Source organism: Suillus subalutaceus (genome assembly GCF_016647625.1).
Source record: "Suillus subalutaceus strain FC151 chromosome Unknown DFJ58scaffold_6, whole genome shotgun sequence".
NCBI lineage: Eukaryota > Fungi > Basidiomycota > Agaricomycetes > Boletales > Suillaceae > Suillus > Suillus subalutaceus.
The window spans coordinates 254,842-267,286 of NW_024540255.1; the positions used below are offsets into that span (position 1 = coordinate 254,842).

Below are 12,445 nucleotides of genomic sequence, written 5' to 3' on the forward strand. Positions count from 1 at the left end.
TGGGATTCACCGCCAAAGGAAAAAATACTTAATGGGGCCGGAGGCCAGAAGAATGTACACAAGCTAAGGACAGACTCGGAGTGAGTCTGACAGTCGGACAAAGGATGTAACCTCCCCACCTTTAGCTTTCAAGTCACCCTCTGTCGCATTGGAACCTAAGAGCCAACGACCGAAAGAATGTTCGTCGATGAGGCTTTAGCGAGGCTGGAAGAATTGAAAGTGGCAGACCAAGCCATATCGTTCTGATGTGTATTTTGCGTGCGCTCCTGTGACAGACACAAAGACAATTTGACAAGCCTCTAAGGTGTCAAATGATTGTAACCGAAAAGGCCAGAATCAGGTGCACCCAACTGGTAGAGGTTTTGGGAGATGGGAAACCGGCTGTATTTGAAAAGAGCCCTCCTCTATTGCATCTACTGGTCTCGCATTCACTGACATTGTTGGAATTTAGTCTTCCTGGTTTCTCTCGGTACTTGGTTTCCTGACCTACGAAATTGTTGGGCATCAGGGACCGTAATGGATCCAGGACTTGGCCTATGCTATTTGTTGCCAACCGTATTTCCGATTTGCTGTGTGCACGCGCAACTCTCATTGTCTGTCCTGAAACCAGGCAACGGTTCACAGCCAACACCATACGGTCGTCAAACAGTGCAAGACATGTATAGGGCAGGAGTCAACACAGGAGCTCGAGCCAGCGTGGGAGGGCAAGACATCAACTGGCACTTTCCGGACGAGGATGAACGCAAAAATGGTACCGACACCGGCCTCCTTGAATAAAGACGGCGGACTCACCACATGCAGTTTTCAACGTCTCGTCGAGCGCCATGTCGAGCTCTGAATTAATTCATTTAATTGACACGTTGTAAAACAGATGCTGCAGATCATTGATGCAGCTGTGCTGAGATTTTCGTCCTCGGATTGGCCACTGGAGTAAAGGTGGAAGCGATTGATGAAATGCAATTTGCCAGATAAGTTGCAGAGAAAAGTAGAAGAAATTAGACGTATCCGTTTGCTTCTCCACTAACGTGGGAGTCAGGGACCCACAGCTAGTGGTAATCCTGTGCAGGTTTATATCCCGGTCGTTCATATCCATAGCATTATACATAAATACAGCGAACAAAAGCAGCACAACTACAGTAGGTAGGGGCACTGTATCCAGAATAGCCAACCTAAAAATTCTCTGCACAAAAATTAGCTGGGCCTGGCAACGGAGGGAAAAGCAGAAACGCACCCTTGCCAAAGAAGAAACGCGTGCCTCTGGGATTGGAGTACTTGTTGGACATCTGGTGGAGCTGCCTGGAGAGAACTGGGGGGCCACAGAAGAACTGGAAAAGGACAGGTAAGCAGATGAGTTAAAAAGTAACGACGAGCTACGAACCACGCCGACATCGGTTTCGGGGTGCTTTTCAACTATAGAACCGAACACCTTATCCCAGTTTGGCCTGCCGAAATGAGTGGGAGCACGCAAAGAAGTGATAGCGTCTTTCTCTGCACCGACATCTTGGACCTAAGGAAAATACAATTAGTACAGAAACCACTGAGAAAAATGGGTACCGCGCACTATAATGTTGTTCATGTCATCCTCCTTGATCTTTGCAGTGAGGTAGATGTTAATCTCGATTCGGTTTGACGTGTCCTGCTCTTCGATAGCCTGCAGTAGCGAATGGAACCACTCGGCGCTGCCAAAGTCGCGGATGACCCAAGTGAAGTAGACCTTGGAGAGACGGGTAGGCTTGGAGTTGTTCAGGTTGTTCATGCGGTACCAGATCGACTTCAGAATACTGAATGGATATGGTTAATGATGTCATCGAGTAAATGAGAGATGTGATACGCACGAAGCGAAGGGCGTGACACCAATACCAGCACCAACAAGGAGGACAGTCTCGTAATTTAAGAAGTCCTCACTGGCACTACCAAACGGACCGTCAACCATGATGCGAGGGAGCACCCGGTTGAGCGGCGGATTTGTGTTCGTGCCAATAACCTTTCCACCACTGGCGTCGACATCCTTGGAATCCTTAGAGTCAAAGTTACAGCCGACAGCCTTGGCGAGCGCAGCGGTGAAGTCACCGACGACACGGATGTGCACAGAAATATAATCTTCCTCAGGAGCGCTGTGGCATTATAAGCCTTTGCTCGTGAAATCGATCAAGGAGTTAACTTACCTAGGTAAGGGTGAAGGGATGCCACTGGAAGTAGGAGATCTCTGGGCAAGAGATGAAGATGTATTGCCCTGCCCGCGTAGTGGTCTTCTCCTTTTTGATTTGGATTTCAATGACTTTGGATGGGTGTTGTATGACCTTGGAGATAAAAGTCTTATGACGTGAGCGAACTTCACGCAAAATCCGTTCGTATGTCCAAATGAGGCCGCCGATGAGCCAGTATCGCTGGAAAACCGTTGTCAAGGGGTGGCACAAAATTGGCTTGTCAAAGTTCGCGTACCCAGAAGACACCAATAGAGTTGAAGGAACAGAACGGTTCTCTGTCCGGCTTGATCATGCACCACATACCATGGAACTGCCAAGCGAGGAAGAAGACGACAAACAAATGGTGTGTGTACCAAAACCTCTCAAAATTGGCACGGCGCCTTTTCTCCATGGCGAACCAGACCATGGTGCCCAATGCAACAGTCATAATCCAACCTGTAGCACCGGGACCGGTGGCAAAATTTGCTTGCAAGAAAACGAGCACACGTTTGCCAGTTGTATTTGCTTCTGGATCAGCGAGGGCAAGCTCGTAAAAGTTGTGCATGTGAGCACCGATGTGGATGAGAGTAAAGACAACCATGGACCAGGCTGTTGCCTTGTGGAATGTTATATTCTTGTCGAATGGGATAAACGAATTAAGGGGTGTTCTGCGAAGCAGGGAGATGAAGTTTCGGCAGACAGGCAAGAGAATGAAGATGACATCGGTGTGTAGTACAAGTGCTGCAGCTCTGGCGATAGCTGTGGTAATATTAGAGGAAGGAGACCTATACGACATATCTGAATGCTTACCGTAGGTGATGCCAAAAGTTGCGCGGGCTCCGGTAAGGTCGTCACTGAGTTGGTAGTTCATGAATCCGAATGCAATAACGAGCATGTGGAAAAATATCCAAGCAGAGAAAAAGAGACGCTTTCCACCCTCATTGATCATCCACCTGTCAAACTTTTGACCAAGAGTAGGAGGATCATCGGGAACTTTGGGTGCGCCGATGCCAGCATTTGGAAGAGGTTGCTGGATACCCTGAAGGCGAAGGCGCTCTGCCTTGTTTCGCTGGAGGTGGCTTGGTGGTATAGAATTCAATGCATAATCGCCTGCGCTGTCGACGAAGGGGTCTTGATCTTTGAATGGGTTGCGATCTTTGAAATCAAGACCGGAGGACCGTTTGAAGGACATGAGTTGTTCAGGTCAAATAGTTGAATGATACAAAGAACGACCTGCGCGTATAACGAAAGAGAGGACCTGCCTACTGTAGAAGATGGATATGTATGATGGGGGCACGGTAAGATTAGAATGTACGACAAGGCAATTTATGCACATAACACTAACAACAGTCATTCCCACGAGTCATGTCGTTAACTACAGTCGTTACTACCAACGACTGCGAGTTCAAGGTGTCCGGACACCGTATCAGCTAGGACCTGTGTTCCCATCAGCAAGGCTGTACCCGCTTGCCTCACCATATCAGATAAAAGTACGCTGTGGCATCCGGCTGTGTTCTAGATTTCAAGTCTGTGCTGCGCCTTATTATGTATTACTGCCAGTGGACAGTGGTACTGTCAAACTTGAACATCATCGGACCTCAACAGGAAACGTTATCGTTCCCATCCTGTTCCTCAGCATGCCCTGGCAGTTCCTTTCTAGTACTCCCGTACTTCAACTTGATCAGGCCCATCATTATTGCGACAGAGCTTCATCAACATTCAATCAAAATTGATGGAGCAGGCTGTCCAGATAACTCCATCATGACCGGTGACCCGTCGCACCGTATTACCACCTAGCTTGAACCTGAGGTGACACATATCTGATAAGAATAGGTGGTCTCAATCAAACCAGATGGATTACCGCGTGCTCCCAAGTCCAGGGCGAATCTCTCACTTGTTCAATTATTCCTAATTGAAAATATGCCATAGTTGTTTGAACCCACAGGTCCTCGACGAAGCCGGCGTATCAGGCCTGACAGGCATGAGAATCTACTGGGTGGTCCCGGTAACATTGCAAGGAGCTAAAAAGTGACAACACAGCTTATGACCTATACACCCAAATTGACCACTTTCAACGACCTATTTGGCAGATTACTTGGGTGTTCCGCTGTTTGACATATTCAAAGAACAGTTTTCAGACGAGGTGCAACGACACTACATGACGAAACGCGTAGAAGGTGTGGCGTTACAGCAGTCCCCATAAGGCTGATGCAATATCGTGGTAAGCTGTCGTAAGGTTTCACATCAAGACCAAAAGGACCCATTTGTCTGAAATAGACACGCGGGCTCGGCGACCTTCAAGTTGTCGAGCATAACATTGCGAACGACTACATTTTGAACGTACCCTATGGATAAAATTATCGTGCCCAATTTCTGCAACTTCGAACTCTATTGAGCACACTTACCACCACCTATCGGAGGGGACCTGTTGTCCGTTCCATCATCCTATGATAGGCACGCCTGTATGGTCCCAAACCTATATTTTATTTTGTCCCGTTGCAATCACGCAAACCTACATCTTGAACGTTCAAGTTTGCCATGAGCACGTTAACCTCAATATGACCACTAGCAATCACAATAACCAGTCCCCACGATGTATAATCAGTAACCACACCGGGGTGGATGACGGGCGACGTACAACGCACCAGATAAACATAACCAAAAGACCGGGGCGAAGAAAACACGGAGACCACACCGTTTCCCCCGCAACAGGGAACATGATGGACGACTAAGTTTACCATGTCCTGACTTGTCTATGTGGTCTATATCCGTCACCGTGCAGCAAGGTAATGGCGAGCACTTGGCGCGTTTTATGCACGACAGTAGCCGCCGCTGGAATCGATTCTTCTGAATGTCTTGACTCTTCGCAGCGTAGACTATGACCTGTTTAGCATCAGGAAGTGGCACGCGCTTCTTGAAGACATGATAAGATTGATATTTGAGTTCAGGTGAGTATAAAGCTGCAATAGTGTAACATAAGTTTATACCCATTCACCTATTCATAGCTTAGCGCTCAGCCTCGACGGATCTTGACAACTTTAAATTAGTCCCCGTAAATCTGCCAAGAATAAAAGGGCCTGCCTGCTTACTGTTTCCCATAGACTTCAAGTTTCGTTTTTGTTGCATTGCACGCCATGTCATCTACAAGACATCACTCGAGTTAGCAACAGTGCGCAGCCTGGCCACCAATCTACACGGACGTGAGTGTCTTGGAGGAACAGCCGTCACCATTGGACAGTTCCACCAGGACTACGTCGGGGACCCTGTTGATTGAGTTCTCCATAGATAGATACGGACCGTGGATTGCGGTTGTTGTTGTCTTAGACGCGTCAAATGTGGAAGCCGTGTCCTGAAACGAAGAATCGCGGTCCTCCACACAATATGGGTTATAACATGATACATATCCATTGAACAATTGAACGTGTCTGATATATCAATGACAAATTTAGCGTTTGCGCAACAATAGACAGTTGCGATGAGCTACATACTAGTCTGACTTTGCTCTCACATATCTGTCCTGACCAGAGTATGTGTAGTCTATGATCTGGATATCATAGTAGCCTCGAATGGGATAGGCTCCTGGACAGCTCGAGCAAGATGGAGATCTTTGGGTGTCGCTTAGACGCTCGCATGAAGTTGAGGAGAGAATATTTGGAGCAGATATATTCGCAAACTGGAAGAACGAAATTTCCAAGAAAGCAACCCACTGAAGAAGTGATAAATTTAAAGGGTTCTGGGATGCCCGGAGGGCCGTTGCTATTAAAATATCACGTGCAGAAACTCACTCCAAACCTTCTAACTCATTTCGGTCACGTCAGCCCATTCCTTTGGATTCACCACAGGAAACTGGTACTACCACAGCAGCCAGAAGGCTCTCCTTGCCGATTTATGTTAGCCTCTTTACAGGAGATTCGTCATGACCGTAACATACACGACTAAGTTTTTGTCCTGATACAAGGAACGTACTGCCACCGACAGAAGAAATAGTACATCCACACCAAGAAGATCCCCTCCTTCAGCAATATTCTTTTGGCGCCCCGATATCACAAAGCCTGGAATAAAGCTAATGTGTCCTACTCGGAATTCTAGTACTAGACCGGTCCTAGGGATTCATAAATATAACTAACGCGATGGTGTCCACACTGTCCCTCTTTTACCCCAGAATTTGTGGTACCTTAGTGCCCTCGCCATGATGACAGCACAATTCCTTCTTCACTTTCTCAACACACTAAAGAAGTGGCTTTCACGGCTTGCACGTCGCTGTGCGAGTTCATTATCGCTTTTTTTGTCTTTGCTCCGCCAATTTGCTTCCGGTCATTTAAAGCTTGGTGCATGTGGTCGGAGGTTGTTTTCTGGGACCCGTTTTTCCAGCGAGGCTCTACCCCGATCACAAAGGAGCATTGCAAGAGAGGATGCCCCAATTTGCTCGAGTTTTCTGCCTCTACCTTCTTCGGATGATCCTTATTCGAGACAAGGTACGACGATACCTTTGTCACAGACTAATACAACAACACAGAATGAGAGTACCACAGAGATAGACGGGGGCTCTATGTCGAGTTTGCACCAGTCCTTGCAGACGGGAGAGGGATCGAGGAGCAACGTCAGTCGGACTTTCCCCGATGGTGACCCATTAGAGGGGTCCAGCAGTCCAGGCCCATCACATCCATGGCCATTGTCAGGATCACATTCACGATTACAGATATACACGAATGATGCTCGTTCTCTAGTCGCTGCAAAGCCCACGTCCTCCACGACGCATCTGGCGCTTGGCATGACTCCTTCCAAACATAGTCTTGTTTCGCAGGGTAGCGGTCAATCCCTTACACTACGACTGCACGAGGGACCTGTCTATCATCTCCCGAAACACATACATAGTTCCATCGCGCTACAAGATGGACCACCAGATCTTGCTACCGGTCATCATGTTCACCTCATTGTTCCACCCGGTAGCGACGAGATGCCGGGCTCAGAGATTGTCGAGGTCCATGAGGATAAACCTCCAGGAATATTTCCTATGGTTGCGGAAGGAGTTATGAGGTATGATAGGTGCATTCCCCGGTGAACATGAGCATTCTCTCCTGCTTGTACTCTAGAGCTGATGTTGCAAAAGGGCCGCCGACAGTACCCAAACTACTGTCCCCGCTATGACAATCACATTTCCTGTGCATGACCAGAGGTAAGTCGTACTTAACCACATTCTTTCATGCATCAACTCTTTCAAGGGCGGTTGTGCCCCTGGGATGGACGACGCTCGTTCATCCAGAAGGTTCTCGCTACTTTCTAAACGAAAGAAAAGTGCGTAAAGTCCATCGATTATTGAAGACCGGCATTTCTAGTATGGTTACTACATACAGAGAACATTCACAGAAGTGGATATGTTTGATCCACAAATACACGGGCGCATCGAATACCACATGCAGTACTTGTGGAGTGGGCTCGAGTCCACCGTTAAACGAGACAAGCTTGACCTCGACATGACGCAGGTGGACCTTGTGCTCGAGCTAAAGAACAACGACGCATCTGCCAGCTCCGTCACCGTTTGTTGCTACTATTTTGTCAACCACAATAGCCGGTGCTTGTTTTGGTTGCACGAGTCTGACGTCAAAGATGTGCTCTCTGATTGTAAAGGCGTCAAGAGTCTTTCACACATACGTGGGTGGATCGTAGTTGTCAGTGGATCTGGATCTGATGACTTGTACTCTTTCTCATCGCCAGGGCTTGCCATTCAGGCACAATACTGGTGTGTGTTCTAGGAAAGGTCCGCACAACATTGCTTACAACACCATCCCATTCCTAATACAATCATAGGTTCACATACAAGTATTCTAACGGACAACGTAGGCTACATTGGGAATACTTCCCTAACCTGTGCGTAGTTTTACAAGACCATGTCGATGAGGTTAAGGATACGCTGATGCATGCGACATGTGGTTAGTGCTCTGTTAGGCCTTCTATCTTGACCTAATATGTTTGGTTGCAACCATCAGACCACATGACATCGAAGCGGTCTTCTGCGCTAGGTGATGTCATCGAACTCAAGGACTACATTTCGGTGGTAGACGGAATCAATGGTACGTACGTTATGTCGATACTTCCTCATGAATTTCTGTGCTAATCCAGTTTTTTAAAGTTCGTGCCTCTGCGAACCAGCAGATGCAACGATGTCACGCTGCCATTATCATTGGTGAGGCTTGAATTTGAACTTCAGTTCCTCCTAATGTCGATTATCATTTAAGGCCGTATCATGAAGTTATTCAGTCGGTGCCCTCTCATTTGTCTATCTAGCTGTGATCGATGATGACTTTCCAGGTGACAATCAGTTTATCAACTTTCACGGGGAGAATTGCGTGAGGCTGATCTCTGACAGGACAGTCCATGGTTGGGCATACACGCCATCACTGTTGATGGTCGTGGTTGCACCCCTCCTTTTTTTGGACCCCGTGACGCAAGTCCAAGAACTGCACAGGGCTTTTGTAGATGAAATTGCTTCCACGGCACGGTGGAATGCACTTAGTTCAAAATTGAAAGGGCGGCTTCAGGACTCCAATCTCTTGGTAAATTCACCTTTTATTGTTGTGTTGGGTAAAATCGATATCGAGCTATCGGCAGGCCACTGTCTTGCTCAACGCCAATGTTGGGTTTCTCGCTATCAACAGTGTTGATAGGGGCGGGAGATCTGCCATTCAGATGGCTAGCTACATGTCCTTGGCGACGAGCTTTGGAAGTATAATTCTCGGCATCTTCTTGGTCTGGCATGAACGAACCTCTGGAGATAATACGGCCATGGAAGCAGTCAGTAACTTATGTTGTATAACTGGAATATTTCTTACGGTAGCTGTTTCAGGCAACTTTTGCATTAAGGCTTCACGACAAGAAGCACGGACTTGAAAGTCTGGCCATAATTTACAGCGCTCCCAAGGCGTTATTCATGTGGGGGTGAGTCTGTACCATGGTAATGTCACAGGCAGACATCCTGACTTCAAGTTAGGATGATCTTCTTCTTTGTGGCATTCTCCATCAATTGGTATGGTGCCGGGGATACAACTTCCAGGGCCATAGTTGGCACTGTGATACTGATCGTATTCGCGATGATATCAAACGGCATCATTCGCATCAGGGAAGGAGAAGGCTGGTGGTGGCGTGCAATTGGCAAGCAACTATCATCCCTTCCGGCTTCCGCTTGGAAACGAGTCATGGAGTTCGTGAAGATGAAAAGAGGTCGAAGAAGCGAGCCTCAACCCGATCCTGAAGAAGTCAGCCTTCACACGTTGACACGCCTCTCGCAAGCAGACGTCGAGGCGAATGCTTCAACTTCACGTAACTTCCAACCAGAAACATCAGGCGTGGACGGTCACGACAATCACTCTCACTCCTCTATCCCTCGAACTCGGTCATACCAGCCTAATGCCTCTGTGGTGTCCAGGAATGAAGGACAAACTAGCAGCAGCAGCAGCCAACGACACGGGCGCCGCAATATTGCCTAGTCCATATCATACAGAACACGAAGAGAATGCGATATACACAGGCAACATCGTCGAAGAGCCCGAGGAGGTCGATTATCCTCGGCCTTCGCCGAGCACAACTCCACATCTAAAGATTGTCGCTAGAAGTGCTACCAATGAACCTTTCCGTCATGCGCCGGTGCCTGCGAAGTGGACACTACAAGACGGTCAAGACATAGAAGAATGCAAAGATTAGGACTTGGTTTTGGTGGCCTATGACAGATTATAAGAGGAAAATCATTAGGCTGAAGTACAAACACCCTAGCTAGGTAACTATCGCCAGTCAGAACTACATCTTGCTGTAGAACATATATTAGATGGCTAGCTTATAGGCCAAGCTCCTCCTCATCGACGGCGGTATGACATGCCAATAAGAATGCGAACTCGGCGTGCGGAGATATTGTTCAATTGATTAAAAGCACCCTGGCTTCAAGTTCCTTGCATACGCAGGCAGTGTTATATGTATCGGACTCGAAGGTTTATCACCTTCATATCCATTGTCCTCATGCTCCTGTCTACAGTTATCGGCGGAAAAAATCTTAAAGTTCCCTCCTGGTGGATGCCCGCTGGCATCTATGTATCGACTCGACTCGGTGTTGGAAATCAGCCATCTGAGTATCATCATCCAAGAGATCTGTAGGCCGGGTGATATATCGGCTGTTTGTCGAATGTAACATCGGATGATTACTACTACACAGTATTATATTAGTATCCAGAACCTCTTGTACGACTTGAATTCGAGCGGAGCGGACGGTAATCTGTTATTGAAATCAATCCATATGTATTGTGTCGTACTTAAAGTCATGTTTCCCCCCTGGTGAAAATCGAGCCAGGAGTAGTATTCGCCACATACCCTACATAGTAGCCCATTCTACGAAACAATGTGAAGTTCCTGAGAGATAAGTTCGCAGTAAAAAAGGAACACACCTGCCCTCAGGGTGTGTCAACGGAGACATGTGAAACCCTCGCATACCTATGCTCCGCTAATGCATTATACCTGTGGCTGCTTCATGCCACTCGAAGGTGAGCAACTTCTCTCTGAATGCCTCTGCGTCCTCTGGCGAGATGGGAGGTCCGCCATGTACCTGTAAAACCTGCAAGCTGTTGAAAGGGACCTGTGATGTGGGGTCTCTATCCCGCGCTCGTTGCACCGCATCGTCGCGTGCATCGATCAAGGCTAGAAGCGCATCTGCGGAGAACTCTGTGCAATTCTCTATCTCTAGTCGCGACCAACTTGGAGAGGTGAGTTTGTTTGGACTCCACAAACGGTAAATGTCACGGATGGTGTTATCATTGAAGGTGGGACAGCATTTGATGGAAAGACAATTGCCATCCCAGATGTTGATAGCCTCAGCCATGCGTGAGAAAAAACCTTCCAGCACGAGGGTGTCAGCCTGAGTCAAGCGAATGTGATATACAGAGGGTGAGAGCTCATGCTTGATATGCACAAGGCGTGGAGCTGGTCCGGTCTTAGACATAAAGATGGCACGGACCGTCGAGAGGCTAATGGACCGCAGGCTCACAGCTTCGATCTGGATGTCGTAGCCGTCCTGCTGCGTGAGGATGCCATCAAACGATATATCTTGGAGAGTTAGCTTTTGAAGTGTTCCAAACCTGCGATGAAGTCCGTCGACGACGAGCAAAACGTCGTGCAGGTGTAACTCTCCTGTTCGGTGTTTGCCACCGGAATAGCGCGAAATACATAGGTCCTCTAAGCTTGAAAGTCGTTCGACCCAGCGAAGGGCGCAGGCGTCGCGGAAATTCCGCCCATTGAGAAATAGGTGCCGAAGCGCTGGGGCGTAGAAGCGCCACTGCTCAGGAACTTCGCTGCTCACGAGGGGATGCTCGCCGTCATCGATCCCACATTGCAGCTTCAGCCGCTCAAGAAGAGGTGCACAGACATTCAGATAGCGAAGAGCAGGCAAGGAGGAGCTGCGAAGGAGCTCAAAACATAAAGACCTGCAGCGATGTAGATGTGGAACAATCCGCGCCATGACTGTGGCTGTTTGGGTGCCCTCGTCGTTATTATTTGTGCGAGAATGAGAAATGATTCGTTGGTCTCGCGTGACGGTGATTTCGAAAGCGAGCTTTCGGGAGAGATGAAGGTATGTGTCGATATCTGAAAGCTTTGTGGTATCAAGATTGATGATGATACGTGTCCAGAACCTTGGCACCGACGCAAGAACATCTCTCCAGGCCTTGCATACGGCCGCGGGAGCGAACGGGAACTGCGTGCGAGACTGTGAGCTACACGCAATCCACTCTCCGTTCAGCATGCTACCTGCGTAAACATGCTCGAAAATTAATAGAAGCAACTCTGGTGGCAAACCTCTATTATTGGTTCGACGGAGGTTACTACGAAAAGCAAGAATTCGACTCATGCGAGGGTTGCGGACTTTGGCAAATCGGTGTTTCCTGTGAAGTTTCCAACCTAGTCAGAAACTGGCTGCATGCGGGGGAGGATGGTAGAAGCGGCGTACTCGTCATGCGAGGTCTGGCCCTTACTGTTGGAACCAAGGTGGCTCAAACCTGCAGGCGCATAGACAGGGGGTTGCTGGGTGTTCATGGAGACTCCAAGAATAGAATAGTACTTGTTCAAAGACGGCTATATTGTAGCAACCCGACTGAAAGTTCTTTGTATGCTACGACATTACCAATTTACCATGGTATGTCGTACGGAAACAGGAGACCACGACCGCTCACTGGTAATATTGTTGCTATTTATATCATCTTCCCACACTGCATGTCGACGACCGC

The 12,445-nt window shown here is 48.1% G+C and overlaps 4 protein-coding genes across 4 annotated transcripts; 2 read left to right on the forward strand and 2 right to left on the reverse strand.

Annotated features, from left to right (window-relative positions):
* The first annotated feature begins 416 nt into the window (after positions 1–416).
* On the forward strand, positions 417–789 carry DFJ58DRAFT_760510 (uncharacterized protein). The gene has a single exon (XM_041388419.1). The coding sequence runs from the start codon at positions 517–519 to the stop codon at positions 775–777; it is 261 nt and encodes an 86-aa protein (XP_041249713.1). The 5' UTR covers positions 417–516; the 3' UTR covers positions 778–789.
* A 187-nt stretch (positions 790–976) lies between these two features.
* Positions 977–3,528, reverse strand: DFJ58DRAFT_741657 (NADPH oxidase B). The gene is made up of 8 exons (XM_041387152.1): positions 2,997–3,528; positions 2,443–2,945; positions 2,169–2,387; positions 1,836–2,116; positions 1,562–1,781; positions 1,379–1,507; positions 1,232–1,325; positions 977–1,180 (listed from the first exon to the last, which is right to left on the reverse strand). The coding sequence occupies exons 1-8, from the start codon at positions 3,376–3,378 to the stop codon at positions 1,170–1,172; spliced, it is 1,839 nt and encodes a 612-aa protein (XP_041249714.1). The 5' UTR covers positions 3,379–3,528; the 3' UTR covers positions 977–1,169.
* Positions 3,529–7,352: 3,824 nt separating this feature from the next.
* On the forward strand, positions 7,353–9,670 carry DFJ58DRAFT_651625 (uncharacterized protein; the record flags this gene model as incomplete). The annotated part of the gene is made up of 9 exons (XM_041381628.1): positions 7,353–7,481; positions 7,541–7,838; positions 7,902–7,932; positions 8,028–8,116; positions 8,174–8,257; positions 8,445–8,740; positions 8,796–8,978; positions 9,031–9,122; positions 9,175–9,670. The coding sequence occupies 9 exons, from the start codon at positions 7,353–7,355 to the stop codon at positions 9,668–9,670; spliced, it is 1,698 nt and encodes a 565-aa protein (XP_041249715.1).
* A 650-nt stretch (positions 9,671–10,320) lies between these two features.
* On the reverse strand, positions 10,321–12,351 carry DFJ58DRAFT_760529 (uncharacterized protein). The gene is made up of 2 exons (XM_041388420.1): positions 12,169–12,351; positions 10,321–12,103 (listed from the first exon to the last, which is right to left on the reverse strand). The coding sequence occupies exons 1-2, from the start codon at positions 12,252–12,254 to the stop codon at positions 10,672–10,674; spliced, it is 1,518 nt and encodes a 505-aa protein (XP_041249716.1). The 5' UTR covers positions 12,255–12,351; the 3' UTR covers positions 10,321–10,671.
* Between the last annotated feature and the right edge of the window lie 94 nt (positions 12,352–12,445).

Excerpts from the sequence above, each read along its gene's own strand:
- DFJ58DRAFT_760510 (XM_041388419.1), top strand. The coding sequence starts at position 517 with ATGGATCCAGGACTTGGCCTATGCTATTTGTTGCCAACCGTATTTCCG.
- DFJ58DRAFT_741657 (XM_041387152.1), bottom strand. The coding sequence starts at position 3,378 with ATGTCCTTCAAACGGTCCTCCGGTCTTGATTTCAAAGATCGCAACCCA. Across the intron at positions 1,508-1,561 it reads ATGACATGAACAACATTATA|GTCCAAGATGTCGGTGCAGA; the intron begins GTGCGCGGTACC and ends TATTTTCCTTAG. Across the intron at positions 1,326-1,378 it reads CCGAAACCGATGTCGGCGTG|TTCTTCTGTGGCCCCCCAGT; the intron begins GTTCGTAGCTCG and ends GTCCTTTTCCAG.
- DFJ58DRAFT_760529 (XM_041388420.1), bottom strand. The coding sequence starts at position 12,254 with ATGAACACCCAGCAACCCCCTGTCTATGCGCCTGCAGGTTTGAGCCAC. Across the intron at positions 12,104-12,168 it reads GGCCAGACCTCGCATGACGA|GAAACACCGATTTGCCAAAG; the intron begins GTACGCCGCTTC and ends GAAACTTCACAG.